Source organism: Microtus pennsylvanicus, chromosome 16, assembly GCF_037038515.1.
Source record: "Microtus pennsylvanicus isolate mMicPen1 chromosome 16, mMicPen1.hap1, whole genome shotgun sequence".
In the NCBI taxonomy this organism is placed as follows: domain Eukaryota; kingdom Metazoa; phylum Chordata; class Mammalia; order Rodentia; family Cricetidae; genus Microtus; species Microtus pennsylvanicus.
In genome coordinates, this window is record NC_134594.1 from 46,876,758 (window position 1) to 46,892,663 (window position 15,906).

At 47.8% G+C, this 15,906-nt stretch overlaps 1 protein-coding gene across 5 annotated transcripts in view; it reads right to left on the reverse strand.

The window, feature by feature from the left end:
- Tmem131l (transmembrane 131 like) overlaps positions 1 to 15,906 on the reverse strand; it is a 116,553-nt gene that overhangs the window by 97,474 nt on the left and 3,173 nt on the right. For all 5 annotated transcript variants that reach the window (XM_075950373.1, XM_075950372.1, XM_075950377.1 and 2 more), the window contains exon 3: positions 11,358 to 11,401. In XM_075950373.1, the coding sequence (XP_075806488.1) occupies positions 11,358 to 11,401 (44 nt within the window). The remainder of the gene's footprint in view (positions 1 to 11,357; positions 11,402 to 15,906) is intronic.

Genomic DNA, 15,906 nt, shown 5'->3' on the forward strand with positions numbered 1-15,906 from the left:
GGCCCGCAGACACCAACATGGCTCCTGACCTTGGGTGTTTACGTGCTCTTCGATGGTAACAGGAGCCTCAAACATCAACAGAGACCCTGGCTACAGTAAGGCCATAGACCCGGACATGGCCCTTAGCTGAAGCTCTGGCCTGGATGTCACCATGGCATTGCATAGCTGCACAGGCCACTCAGATCTGCGTGCATCCTGGACTCGGGTAGCTGACCTGCCCCTGGGCATCCACACAGCCCTCAGTGGTAACAGGAGCCATGCATGTTCACCCAGACCCTGGAGGCTACAGGGTCACAAACCCAGACCTGGCCCTCAACAACAGCCCAGGCCTGGATGTCATCATGAGTTCAGATGGCCCCAGTGGCAGAGTGGGCTCTGGACACCAACATGACCCCAACTAGAGGCCCAGACCCCTGGAGTCAACATGGCCCTCGACAGCAACAGGAGCCACGAACATCAACACAGACTGTGGCTGCAATAGGGCCACGGACCCAGACACAGCCCCTAGCTGAAGCCCTGACCCAGATGTTACCATGGCAACAGATAATAGCAGATGCTACTCATACCTGTATGGTCCCGGCTGCAGCATGGCCCTTGGGCACCAACATGGTGGCTGAGCAGACCCTGGGCAACCACATGGCCTTTTGTTGCAGCAGGAATCACAGATGCTGACTCAGATCCAGACAAAGCCCCCGGCAGCGGCCCAGGTCACCCAGACGAGCATGGCTCTGGTGGGGGCACAAACCAAAAGGCCACAGGTTGAGCCCAGACTCGAGGCTTCCAGGTGGCCACAGACACTAGCACAGACCCTGGCTGCTGTAAGGAGACAGACCCAGACATGTTCCCTGGCAGCAGCTCAGGCCTCTGGACACCTACATGGCCAGGGATGGCAGCCCAGTCACTGGGCACCCTTGTGGCCCTTGGTGGCAATAAAGGTCACAGTCATCCACACGGGCCCTGGCTGTGGTAGGATCAAGGACCCAAACATGCCCTTGGCAGCACCCTGCCTGGACGTCACCATGGCTGCCTGTGGCAAGCAGGCCACCAATATCCGCCCACTCCTCAACAGCTTCATTTCTTCCCTTCTGCCGTTCTCCACAGCACACGAACCATTCCGCTTCTCTGTCTCTCTCCTTTCTCCACCACCTCGGGTGGACCCATGGATGTCTTCCTGCTAGCTAGGGCCTTGAGGGCCACAGCTGGCCTGTGGATGCCTAGTCCCTGCCTGAGCAGAACTGCATGGGGGTGCCTTGGATGTCCCCCGCCTGAGCTGAACCCCTATACTGTCTTCTGATGGCTGCTTTCTTGAGGACTAATTTAACAGATTTGAGATAAAGTACCCTCTCGAGATACTTGCTAACCTAAGGATTCAAAGCACCCATTGCAAATCTAATTAAAAATCCATTAATAGAAAGCATAATGATTTGAATAAAAGTTAACATTTTAGTTAATTCAAATTTTCAACAATTTCTTTAAAAATTATTACATCTATTGTGTGTGGGAGACGGGAGGGGAGCAGCAGACAAGACAGGGAGCATAAGAACATGAAAGTCAAAGCCAACTTTCAGGGGCGAGTCCTCTCCTTTTACCGTGTGGGACCTGGGGACCACCTCTTTCGATCAGGCCTAGTAGCAAATGCCTTTACCTGCTGAGTCACCTCAAGACCCAAACTCAATTTTTAAACTGAAGATGAACTAAAGAGAAAAACCATCTGTTCTTTTGCATTGAGTTAAAGTTTCTGTAACTTAACACTGCATTTTCCCAGTTTAGGTAATTAGCAATGTTACAAAAGGAATATGTCCTCACCTTTATAATAAAAATGCATGCACTGTAATCCCAACACTCAGGTCGAGACAGAAGGATCAGAAGATCTGGGTCATTAACTACATAGTGAATTCAATGCCGGTCTAGGCTACTTTTTCCTCAAGAAATACAGAATATAAACTAAATGAAATTTCAAACCATTCCCCAGGAGGCCTTTGTACAAGCATGGATAAGAGGTGTCTTGGAGGACCCAGGTGTAGGAACCCCATACCAAGAGTGCAGCATTACTGAGCTGAAGGCCCACTCCTCCCAATAAGTATGCAAAGTCTCCTCCTCCAGCAGGATGATGTCTTGTTTCCAAAGAAAATGATAAAAAGTCTATCTACCAAAACCTAAAGAAAACTTAAGAAAAATGACAATATAACGAGGTTGGAACTATAGCTTGGCAACACATCGTGTTTATTAGTACATGCACACTCAATCCTCAGCACCAAAAAATAAAGTAAAATCATACTCTACAAAGGTAGCACTAAAAATTAACAGAGATGAGAGTAAGTGTGCTGAGAGTTTTGATGACACAGTTGCTCAAAATAAATGCATAAACAGAACGAACTAATACGACAACACATTTCAAGCTGTCCATAAACATGTTTGCAAGAATAAAAGTTATTAGTGACCACATAAATAATTACAGGGGCAAAAAAAAAGATAGAAATCACCTAGCAAACAACAATGCAAAAGACCAGAGATTTTTCACCACTGAACTAACAGCTGTCTGGTCAGAACCCTATCGGGCATGTGTGTGCAAGAACGCCCCGAAACCCAGCCCTCCCTATCCGTGCCCTGGTCTGCTTCTGCATTCTGCCCTTCTCTTACTATTACAGATGCTGAGTCTCTTACAACACTTTTTCCTTGTCCAGTCTCCCTTTCGATTCCCAGTTCCAATGAGGAAGTTGAAGAAAACGTAAATAGTACTTAAGTGAGACAGGCCTTAAACTCAAAAGAGTCCAAGTTACCGCCACGCCGTCAGCCACAAACCCTAATCCCAAGCTGGCATCATGGTTAAGTCTGCAGAGACAAGATCCAGGTCACATCCTTGAACTTAACTCACTCTCCTGCTCCTGCTTGGGCTTTAGGCTCGTTTCTTAACCTAGAGTGTTGGGTCGGTGAGACTCAGGGTTAACCTGCAACTGCATCTAACCAGGCAATTAGGGATAGGCTCCCCACTAGCCAGAACCCAAAAGTGGTGAATTATGAAACCCCTTCCAGGCCGACTAGATATACTTTCTAATTAAAATGTAGCCTCGTTTTACAACCCAGGTTAAAGGGATTAAAAGATTACGGACTAGAGACCCAGAGCTTTCTCCACCTCTCATGGCTCTGCCGCTAACGATGAGAGCAGGTGCTGGGACACCTAATTACCCAGGAATTACACCACCCCACCCGGAACCAATTTCAGGACCACAGACCAGCTTCTCCCCAAACACAAAGCTGCCAATTAAGTTACACGAAAGTCCAACTAACAGGCAATTTGGATATGGCATTTTCCCACCTGAACACAGCTCTTCCTGGGGCAGCACTGGAACAACTAACAGGCAATTTGGATATGGCATTTTCCCACCTGAAAACAGACTTTCTGAACACAGCTCTTCCTGGGGCAGCACTGGAACACCCTTGAGTAAATGTCATTAAAATGCCTGAACGCAGGGACTGCCCTCTAGGATTCAAGCATTTACAGAAAACAACAGGAGTTTCTGCCAAGCCAAGGAACGGTCCTCAGGATGCACCAGCAAGTCCCCACTGGCTAGGCAGCTAACAGCTAGGCTGAAGATGCTGGCCCTGCACACCTCGGCACACACGATCCACAGCCTCTTCTGTGGTCCCGTCGTTCTGAATTCTAACAGAAGAAGCACGGTTTGCATTCACGAGTTCACCCACTTGCTTTACCAACATATTCCCACACCTTCCCACTTAATTTCTCACAATGAACACACACACACACAGAGCTGCTTAGAGCTCACGATCTATCGTCATTTTCTTAGCATGGACACCTACAAGTACACACAAAGAAATAATTTAGAAAGAAGATCCATTCACTGTGTGCCAACCTTCAGGCTGGCAGAGATCCTCAGGAATGCCTGTGCAGCTGACACGGAGCTGGACAACCTGTTGTTGACCAAACCATGCTTCCTCTGAGCACCAGAGTTAGGGGGAGCTAGGGATGGGAGGGGGAGGGGGCAGAAGGGAAGGTGAGCGGCTACTCATAAGGCTCGTAAGTTAGAGCTGGTTACGAGTTAAACTGCGTAGTCACCCTGTCAGAAGAGAGACACACAGGGACAAAGGCAGAGAGCAGAGCGAGGCGGCTCCAAGTCAATGAACAGCAACAGCTGCCAGACAGCTGATGCAAAGGGACCCTGCGCATTGTAGAGGGAACGGCCCTGTCGACACCCAGACCGAGCTGCTGCTCTCCAGGCCCGGAGAGAACTCATTTCTAATGCTCTAAGCACTGTTTGTGGTTCTGTTACATCAGCCCTAGAACACCACACTGGAACTTGCTTCCCTTCTTACCCTACTATCCACCCCCTCAGCCGGCGAGGGTTCCCACAGTACCGCAGAAGGACCTGAGGGAATCCCCAGCCTATGGCTGAGTTGGGGAGTCCCCTCTCCCACAGAACTACACGTGACAATCCTTGTGCCAATCTCATTGCTTCTCTCTAGCTCCCAGCTGCCTCTCCGGGCCGCGGCCTGCCCCAGTACCATCCAAGTTCCTGACACCCTGAGTCATTGGGTGGGGCTGAGGGAGGAGGGAGATGCGGGAACACAGAAGTCCCCTTCAGTGTGAGTGATTCCTGTATTGATTGCCACCCCATTTTCTCAGAGTTCTTAGAACACTTCCAACTTCTACTTCCTATCCTTTTGCACCCCAACATTCTCCCCGCCCCAGCCCCTCTCACACACAGCCTCAGCCTTGCCACATGTCACAGCAGACAGCCCGGGCAGACACACTGCTCTGTACTATGAGTGGCCACTCCCACCCAGTAACAGAGCCTTTCTGTTATCAGGCCAATGTTTTCTGCCAGACACACATCCTTTATAACAAATGGCTTGAGAAAGGTCCTCGGTTCTCTGCTGGAAGCTACCGTGCCAGAGCCTAACCCACCTGCTCACCAGTGTGCCACGGCAGGCTGGACACCGGCCTCACAGTGACACAACTGGATACCATATGAAGAGAACATTGCAAGCTTAGTCTGCGAAAACCCTGAGCTGGTGATGACAGGAAAGACTGAACAACTTTCACCTCCCAGCTCCTACTGACTGCTTGACCCACAAGATCCCCTCTGCCTCTCGTTATTTAGTTGTCAACAAAGGTAATTTAGCAGCGTGATCCCTCAGATGTCTCACGCTAGACCAGCGAGCTCAAGCTGCAGCCTGCATCAGAATCACCCAGAGGGCTCCTTAACACAGATGGCTGGGCCTCTCCCCTGGAGCTTCTGACTCAGTAGGCCTGGGTGGGGTCTGAGAACTCAGCTGTCTAACAAGTTCCCAGGTAACGCTGAGTCTGCAAGAGGGACCGCACTGGAGAAGCACTACCTTGGGTGGCTCACCCCATACCTGGTCCCAGTTACTCACTTGCTCTGGCTCCCCACTCGGGCGAAGCCCTGGTTGTGGCCAATGACCATAACTCCCTTGTGACTAAACCCCAGGCCAGTAAGGGGCCGTGACTGGCACAGATCCACCATGAGTGTCTTGGGAGATTCAAGAATGGGGCTTAAGGATGCTACTGAGAAAGAGGCACCCTGTGGGGGTTATTTGAACCTGCCCTTCTGGAAGAGGTCTGCAGATCTGCAAACGTGATCACAGCAAGACAAGCAGGTAGGAAACCTGCTGAGTCGACCAGCCCAGAGCCATCCTGCCCCGGCTTCTGGCTAGGTGACATGATGCTTGCCTTACTGTTGGAGCTGGCTGAGTCAGGGTTTTCTGCTCCTTGCTGTTGAAAATAATCACAAAGCAAAGCAAGCCAACAGGACAGCTTATCTGGACACAGCACGGTGACATGTGGTCTACAAAGTCCAGGTGCGCTATGATACCACGTCTAAATTTTCCAGATTATTTCAAAAGGCCACACTAGAATGTTCGTGAAGGATTAAAATTTTGCAAGAGCGTAAAACTGAAGTTCCGGTCCAGCACGTGGTAAAAGATCCAACTCTGAGACTGTCTCAAGAGCCAGCTCATCATATTTTCCTGGGGTTTTGTTAGGAACTACAAGCAATAAAGAACGGAAGCACTTCCTCAGTTCAATCCTGGACATGGTGTCTTCCCACAGGAGTATGCTGTCATTATATCCAAGTGGGAAAATGGTTTCCAACCTATTTTCCTTTGTATTCAACGCCAGGGTAGACCGGTATACAGAAAGAGGGCACTTAAGGACATACATCTGTCTGTGCTTTACAGATCTGCAACCTTATTTTACCATTATCGATATCTATCCTCATCAATAAAATAAGAACACTACCACACAGCCACCTGGCCATGGAGGACAACACATCTGAGAGCAATCTGTAAACCAGAGGTACAACACCAGGGCAAATACTTAAATTCAGTTTTAATGCATGAATTGGATTTACCTTAGCCCAAGCACTCAACCACAGTGTCTTTTCCTATGGCATGTGCGAGTGTGTGTGTGTGTGTGTGTGTGTGTGTGTGTGTGAATTAGGGGGAGGGTCCAGGCACTAGTACTCTAGACACAGATTTCACATGTACAAAACTCTTAACAGCAAACTAATAATTTGATGACAATTCATTTAAAAGAGTAACAAGCTCCCAGGAGACCCCATATTCCTAATGCTGGTGTTTCCAGACAGAAAACGCTGCCTGGGGAAATTATTTTAAGTATTGAAATCCCAGCTGTGCTGTTATCTTAAGTAACAAGAAGTCTAGAACACCTTCACAGAATTAACCAATACTGTCACTGTGGTGTCAAGACACCTCTACAATTAGGGTCTCCATGTCTCACGGGCCATTGTAACATGGTATAGAGCAATTCAAATCACAACGCCCAACACAGAACAGCAGCCTAACACCAAAGCATCAACCAGCTCTCCCAGAGCTTAAAGGCCCAGTGTCTCCCTCCCTGTCTCACAGCTGTACCTTGGCTCTTGTCCCAGGCTCACTCACTTCTCCGAGTCTTTCCTATGCGTGTTTCGATTCGATGGGCACATCTTTCTGGGCTGTGCCTCTGCCTGGCTGTCTCTGCCGAATGCCCATCTACTAAATGGGCTCCGTGAAGTGATTCTGCCGCTGAACCTGGAGCGATAATCAGCCAGCCACAGTGGTGCGAGCAGAAAGCCCTTTACTTGAGAGGAGTGACTTTTCTAAAGGCTGCCCCATCCAGAGGAAGAAGCACTGTGATTCCACCTGGACCAGTTCATCCACACACACACACAAACACACACACAAACACACACACACACACACACACACACACACACACACCACACACACACCACACACACACACACGCACACCCCACACTCACACCTCTCATGCTGCAAGCCCCTCGCTTACTCTCCGGGAGTCGCTGGCATTAAAGGGGCTCGCCTATTTTTTATTTTAGGCTAACACTTAGCAATTCTTGAAGGACTGAAAAATTATTTGGGAGCTGGGCAGTGGTGGTGAACGCCTTTAATCCCAGCCCTTGGGAGGCAGAGGGAAGAGGATCTCAGTGAGTTCAAGGACAGCCTGGTCTAGAGAACAAGTTCCAGGAAGCCAGGACTGTTATACAGAGAAACCCTGTCTCAAAAAACAACAACAAAAAAAAATTATTTGATATGACCCCAAAGAAGGTTCAAATAGTTAATATTAACTACAAATATTAAATAATATTAAATATAAAATGCACACAAAACTTGCCACGGCAAGAGTCTGTAAAAGATTATTTAAATATCTAAAAAAAGTCAAATCAAAGCCTGCTAGTTCCAGTGTATTATTTTTCTAATTTATTTCAATTAAAGCTAAATAATTATATAAATTGACTGCAGCTTTGCTGATGTGGGATTCCCCTCCGGATGCTAGGAATATGTTCTCCAGGAATGAAAGCAGAGTCTCCGTTTACACTTGGCTAATGTCTTCACAACACAAATTTAAAAACTATTTTTAAAGTATTTTGTGGTTAGAGAACTTTTAATGTATACCATGAGCACCATTAGAAAGCCTGTACTTTATGAAGAAAACCTAAATGACAAGACTGATTGCAGCCAAAGACAACCCTCTTAAAATGTTAAAGCTAGAAAGACCATAACTAGATACATTCATCCTGCGCCCTCCCTGTAACCCAGCCCTGTAAGAGGCACCCAGAACTTTATACTGACAGCGCCTGATCGACAGCCTCTTGTCACATGTGACTCTGGCAGTGGGCTCGATGTGAAGCCACAACCCTAACACAGGCACTGGTGCCACGGCTCTCACAGCAATGACTGACTGCGGACTTGGTTATGGAGAACACGCAATTGAGTTAAAAGACGACTATTTAATAGCACAATCTTGCAGAATAGCATCTAGCAGCTTTTCAACTCGGCGGCAGTGATTGAGTCTAGAACTAGGGAATCAACAAAAGGAGTACCAGGTTGGACCTCGGGTACCACAAAAGGTAATTTCCACAAAGGAGCAAGCACCCTGTGCTAATCCTAATGTCAGCAAGGTTCAGGGAGGGTGAGGGAAGGCGGAAGGGAGGGGCAGAGAGGACACACAGTCATACGGCTAAAAGAAAATGAGAATATGGGGAAGGACTGAAAAGGTGGACAAGACCCTCAATCACAAAATGACCTTCTGTGCCTGTGCTACACCTGGGAGCCTGCACTCTATCCAGCAATAATGTAACACAAAATAGGCTGATCTCAAGAGGAGGGATTCAGTGCATCCCTGGGATGGGAATGTGAAGACCTGGCTGGACAGAGGCAGACGACTCTCTGAAGATGACTCTGGGTTCTGAGAGGGTATGAGGAGTAAAGGGGCCCTCCCTCCCTCCCTCCTTCCCTCCCTCCTTCCCTCCCTCCCTCCCTCCCTCCCTCTGTACCTCACTGTATACAGCATGCTGACATGACTCTTAGCTCAGGGTGCTTGCTCTTTTTCCCCAGAACCTGATGCTGAAGAAAGGAAGAGCCCAGGAAGAGTCCAGTTCAGTTCGGACACGCTAGCTTTGAAGATATTGGTGGACACTAGGTGAGAGTTCTGGGCAGAAGGTACAATCTGCTTGCCATACTCTATGTAGTATTTATATATTATATAGGTTATATATACTCTATCTACATGGAATATGCAATCTTCTCATATATATCATACAGAAACTCAAGAGCAGGTGCCTCTCAGCTGCGGAGGGCCACCAGGAGTGTCCCGACTTCTGGTGTCCCCACTTTCAGGATCCACCTTTAACTGACATTAAACTGTTTTTGCTGCTCTTCCTAAGCAGATAAAAATGTTTCTGAGCTGGGAAGTGGTGATGCACACCTTTAATCCCAGCACTTGGGAGGCAGAGGCAGGGGCAGGCCGATCTCTGTGAGCCTACAGCCTGGTCTACAGAGCAAGTCCAGGACCCTGCCTTAAACAACCCCTTAAAAAAAATACGTTCTGAAGTTCAAAAGGGACTGCGTTGTAGAGTACTGGTCTATAGTATGTAGAGGCCTGGGTTCTACCCTCGGCAGGGTACAAATTAACACTAATGAAGAGCATTCTACAGACAATGTACCTAGCCAGGCAGTGATTGTGATTTCTACAATCATTTTCAAAGCTAAAATAACATTATTCATTCCTTAGCAATACTTCAACCTTTCTGATCCTATTAGACACTACTGTGCTCCAAAAAGGCTTACCCAAGAGCCGTGTGCTCAGGGAGCCAGCTCAGCATCCCAGAGAGCATTTACTCAAGGATGAGCTGGAGTCACTCAGGTTTGCTCCCTCTCATCAGAATCTCCCAAAGCAATCTCCTTTTCTCAGCAAAGGAGTAGATGGCTGCTGATATCGGAGAACACCCAGGAGGAAAGGAGGGATGGGGAGGCGAGAAGGAAGACGGGCTTCAAATAGTGCCTTCCTGGCTTGCAACCAAACACAATTACAGAGCAGCCACAGAAGATGATGTCAAGATAACACAGAGTCTTCACCAAGGCCAGTGGCACTGACAGCTTCCTCAGCTGAGGAGAGTGTGAGGTAACAGGCCACAGAGGCCCCACGGCCAGAGTCAGCAGTGGTCAGGCAGCCTCGGCTGGTGCAACACTGACATTTTACCATCTAGATTTTTCTCTAGACAGGCAGATCCACAGCAGCACCAGTCACACTTTCTCAAAGCCCAGACTGCTGTATGGCCAAGTTCATGTCTTCTGGTCTCGAGTTGCCACAGGCGTAGCTGCTCTGGGATATCTTGACAGAACGCACGGCGTCATTCATGAAATTATAAAAAAGTAATTAAGAGGTGTAAAACGATATGAATGGCTCCTCAATGAAGATTAAGTATGAATGGTACTAAAACAGAAGGAAACACGGCGCTGGGCTGGGTCTCAGAGCATAGTCACATGAATTACTAAATAACAGGAGGGCCGCAAATCTACACAGAAAATTCAAACCTACAAGACCTGGGTTGATGACCTTGAACTCCCAATCCTCCTGCTTCTACCTCCCAAGCAAGCACTAGGGCTACAGGCAAATCTACCACGCCCGTTCAAACATTTAATTTTAAATCACAAGCTATTGGACGGGCTTAAGGAAGTTTTTAAAATCAACTGAGCAATGACAGTTCTGCCCTAGGTAAGTCAGTGAATACTTCACACATGGGTCAGTGACCAGTCACCCATCACGTAACACTGAGGGAATTCTTAGAGCTCCACACTCTGCATTCTAGAAACAGACACAAAGAAGGTCTCTAACAGGAGCCTTCCACCTAGGTCATGATATTATCTTCACACATCAGGAACAATCTCAATTCTGAAGAGCAGAACAGACAAAAGAAACAAAAGGAAAAAAGCAGGTTAAGAAGCAAAGCAGCTGGGAGCAAAACAACAGCACCGTTCTGGAATAACGGCCACCAGCACCATGGAGAACAGTCCAGGATGATCCAGCTGTGAGCCACGGGCTACTGAGGCTGACCTGAAGGGGAAGGCGTTTCTTAGGAAACAGAGAAGTCCTAAGGCTGTGTGTGTGTGCGTGTGCACAACCGGGAACACACAGAACAGCAGGAAAAAGTCTTTCTACTGAGGGACACTACACACAACACAAGGCAACACGGGACTTGTTTGGTGTGCTCTCCTTAGCCCCGGGCAGAGTCTGACCTCGACAGAGGTTTCTAAACAAAAAGGCAGGCATGAATACACCCCAGGAAAAACAAGGCCAAGGTGTGGCAAACAAGGGAATACTGACAACAGTTTTTTGTATCATTTTAAAACAAAATCAGATTAAATTACTGGAGAACATAGAGTCCACTGAGGTCAAAGAGAAAGGTATGTTACAAAGAACAGTAAACACATATACACAGAGAGACATGTAGAGACCAATACATCCAGTGACGTAGGGATGCCCAGCAGGCAACGATCTGTCCCCTCTCTCCTTACCTCTGTTCTTGAGAAGGCTCCTCCATGTCCTCTTCAGAGTCACCCTGGAGTGAAAGAACACACATTAGCAACTGTCTCAAAGAAACACAGTCCCCAACAGCGCGACACTGAGCAGCAGTGAATAACTAAAGTGACCCAGCCATCAGTGGAGATTTACAACGGTGTCATACAGGAGGGCAGTGGTTAAAAGTGCTTACTCATCTTCCAGAAGACCCAACTTTGGGTCCCAACACCAACATCAGTCAACCAACAAGTACCTGTAACTCTACCTCCTGGGGGGGAAAAATTCCTCTTCTGGCCTCTGTGGGCACCACACACAGACACACAGACACACACACACACACACACAAATCTTTTTGTTTAATGATGTCATAAAGGCAATATAAAGCCATAGGTTAGCAATTGGTCTCTCAGACACTCACGGTAAGTAAATAACCTACTGGCTTAGAACATAGCCTGAACATAATTCCAAAACACTTCAAGAGCCTTTTTTAACATTTTAAGTCTAATCATATAAGACACTAGTCAAAATAATAAGATCTAAACTCTCTAAGTAGAGAAAACATATTATTTAGCTGAGCATGGTGGCCTAGTCCGAGCACTAGAGAGGCAGAAGTAGGTGGAGTTAAGAGACCAGCATGGTGTACATAAAGAGTTCAAGGCCAGTCAGACTGCACAGTGAGATCCTGTCTCAAAAATAAAAAAGTAATTTAAAGACAGAAAAGACATTGTATAGCTCATTGTATATTATATATTAATATTGTATATTCTATATTAATTGCATATTAATATAGAATACACTATGACATCAATAAAAAGGCCACTAATTTTGTAAATTAATCAAACATCCCCTTCAAATACTATTCCGTGTATTTCAGGAGGAAACATGAGCAGGGTGGACAAAGAGAAGCCAAGGCCAACTAAGCCCTGCAGTGCCCAGCCCACATTAACCCTGGGGGCATTACGCAGCCAGGCTTCACCTCTGTTTGGAGCTCTGGACGTCCTGACTCTCCAGCTTCTCTCTCCAGTTCCTCTACTCCCAGTGCCGCTAGCCCTCCAGTCCCTGTCTCTGGTCCTCGCGGCCCAGGGTCCCTTCACTACAGCTTCAGTGTACTGGGTGTGGAGAGATGGCAGTGGCTAAGAGCCATTACTGTCTTCCAGAGGGCCTGGGGTTGAGTTCCCACATCAGACAGTTCATAAAATCTTCAACGTGTTAACACCGACTGAGAGGACAAGGCCAGACTGCTCTTCTGTCCCTCTCACTGCAGATGTCCCATCCGTGCCCACCGTTCTCTCGCTTCCCAGCCAAGCTCTGTTCCACACAGCACCAAGCCTAGCAGCCGCAGGAAGGACACTGCAAGCACGCGCACTGCTTACAACACGGTCTTACTTCCAGACCTACACCGTCTAGAGCTCCACTCCCAGGTGAACATACACCCCAATGTCAGCAGTGCCTATAGAGAAGCTCCAGCTGGTTTTATTTAAAACCAGACACACACACACACACACACACACACACCGGACTTCTGCTGAAGGCACCATCACAAAGCCAGACCCCTAGGCAAAACCTTTACTGCTCCCCTCTCTCCACCGCCAACTGGAAATTCAGATCTGCACATTCTCCCCTGTCCTGCCCACTGGCCCACCACCAATATCCCCAAGGCTTGTTTTACAGGGGTGATATACAGGGCTTTGTGTTATGCTTACAGGCTCACCTCCGTTCCATCCTACAAACATCACTGCGATACCCATCTTCGTCCACATCACTCCTTACCACCCATTGTACACCTAGCTTCCAGTGTCCCTGCTCGGATGACCCAAAGGCTGAGGCGAGAAGGTGGAGAGAGTTCCCAGGCCAGCCTGGACTAACAGTGAGACCCTGTCTCAAAAACCAGAAGGTGCTGCAGAAGTTCCCAGTGTTCATGGGACTACTCCAAACTCTTTCAGGACTACGCTGGACTACACTGGACTACTCAGGGCTGGGTCCCTTCTGGCCTTAGGTCTCAAGTGACCCCTCGAGAGACGCTGGCCTCTTCTCTCTGTTCTTAATTGTCAGCACTCAAAAGCTGTCCCAGGCATTACAAGCTTTCTCTCCTCAACAAAACCGAGCTCTCAAAGAACAAGACCAAATCCTCTATTCCTACCCGCCCCAGTGCCCCAGGGCCCTTCCACTGGCCATTTCCATCCCATGCTGCTTTCAAGAGCTCAAGTATCTTTTCAAAGTGGCATCCATGGATGGCTTCAACTAAAACTTTCCCATCACTGCCTCTCCCCTGTCTGCGTACAACATGCATGCCCTTCAGACAGACCACATGGCTTAGAACTTTGTGTGTCTCTCACCATCCATGTGCCTTTGTATAAATGGCAGGGTCCACGCGGCAGGTGTTTGGGTTTACTGTACCACCATCTGCACCTGAAACCGTGTTTGGCCAACAGGCTTCGTACAACCCAGCTGTCTCTTAGATTCTAATAGTCCTTGGTATTTTCTGAAAACTTCTCACAAAACAGAACTTGTATTTCCCTCCAACACGGGCACCATGATCACCACCACACGGTGCTCAGAGAGCACTGAGACACAACACAGCCAAAAAAGCTCAGGCTCGAGAGCTAACCGCTTCCTAGGTTCAAACCCTCCCTGCTACATCTTCTGCTTGTTTGTTGCTGGACACAGTTTCTCTGTGTAACCTTGGCTGTCCTGGAGCTCGCTCTGTAGATCAGGCTAGCCTCCAAATCACAGAGATCCACCTGCCTCTGCCTCCTGGGATTAAAGGCCCGGGCCACTAATGCCCAGCACTTTTTTTTTCTTTCCATTTTCTGCTACTTTGTTATTGCAGCGAGTGACTTACTTAGCTGTACAGTACCACACTGTCTTCAGCTATAAAATCAGGCAACAATGCCTCACACTCTGTAGGGTATGAATATAAAGATGATGCTGATAGTTCTCAACCCATGTTAGTTATTATTTTTCAATGTTCACAGTAAGCCAAAAATAAACATCTATGACAAAAAGATTTCCAAATACTAGTTAATGATTCACTGGCCAGAGTTCCATGCTATTACATAATAATGTACCTGAGATTAAAACAAACAGATGTTCACTGTCTTGTTTCTGGCTTCACTTTCTACCAATTTCTATTATCCATACCCCCAATCTTAGACGGGGAAATCAAGAAGACATAGTATTTTTAAAGATCAGATCTTCTTGTTTATCTAAGTCAGAGAGGTTCAACGGTGCCGTGCCAATGCTTGGCGCCTGCATCAGGGTGCCAAGTCGGGCTGGCCCGCCCATCCCACCAGGCCCCATACGAGGTCCAGCATCTCCATTTCCACTCTGTGGTGTTCAGGAGTGATTCCAGACAGACTGGGAACCAACAGGACACAACAGGGCAATGAACACTCAGGCATCTCATCTGTAATCTTCAGGATTGAGTAACTTCATCAATAAGACAGTGGAGCCAGACATCATGGTGACCAATGAACGCCCACTACATAGGGAATATGGTGGCCACAGCTGCATTCTCAAACCTCAGCAGCCCAGACTACATGGCACACACAAGCAAAGAAAAGTCAGACGGGACAAGAGATGCAGAAGGGAGATGGTGACAGCAGGAAACCCAAGAGTCACAAAGGACCTAGCCCTACGGTGCCTCCATGCCACAGTCAACATCCATGGTCCACACCATAGACGACGCACTGGGCTCAGCGGGTCCCAAAGGAGGGACAGGAAAGGAGCACCACCTTCCATACACACGGACCACAAAGCTTGCTATCTTACACAAATGCGGCTGCCACCAGACAGCCCATGAAAAGACAAGCATGGCTTCTGTACCATCACTAGGTTCAGGTACTGCATCATCAGAGAACGGGGGAAGATCTGTAACTCTAACAATAAAGCCTCTCATTATGACTGATAATTTTCTGTGTTACTATTCCAAACAATGTCCTAACAGGAGACTATATAACAAAAATATGTAAATAGGGGTGGGGGCATAATCCATTGCCACTCTCGGGAGACAGACACCCCCACACGAACAACATCCATATCAGCCTAACCACAGAGTCCGCCACAGTGGGTTATCTGCCCTGGTGCAGCCCCTTCAGCAAGGGAAAGTGTTTGCGTTTTCCAGTGACGGAGCTTATGAGTTGGCTAAGAAACCACTAAAATGACAAGCTACCAGGATCACCGAGGTCAAAGAAGGTCATCCTCAGGAGCTCCTCTGAACTTAGTATAAAAATACCCTGCTCTGCAGGTGAGAAAACTGGTAATGGAGATACGGTATGCTGGGCCCAGATATAGCCCAATGACTAGAACATGTGTGTAGCCCGTGCAAGGCCCTGGGTTCCATCTCCAGCAGCAGCAGCAACAACAAAAGTGAATTAACAGGCTAAATAGTGGGAGGATTCACACCTACACACTTAGAGACAAGAGGGTCTGGCAGCTTGTAACAATTACTAATGATGAGCAACAAGTTCTTAGTCACTTAGAGTCCCATAAGAAAAAGTTAAAAGGACAAAAAACACTTCTGTAGATAATCAGTATTGGCAGATC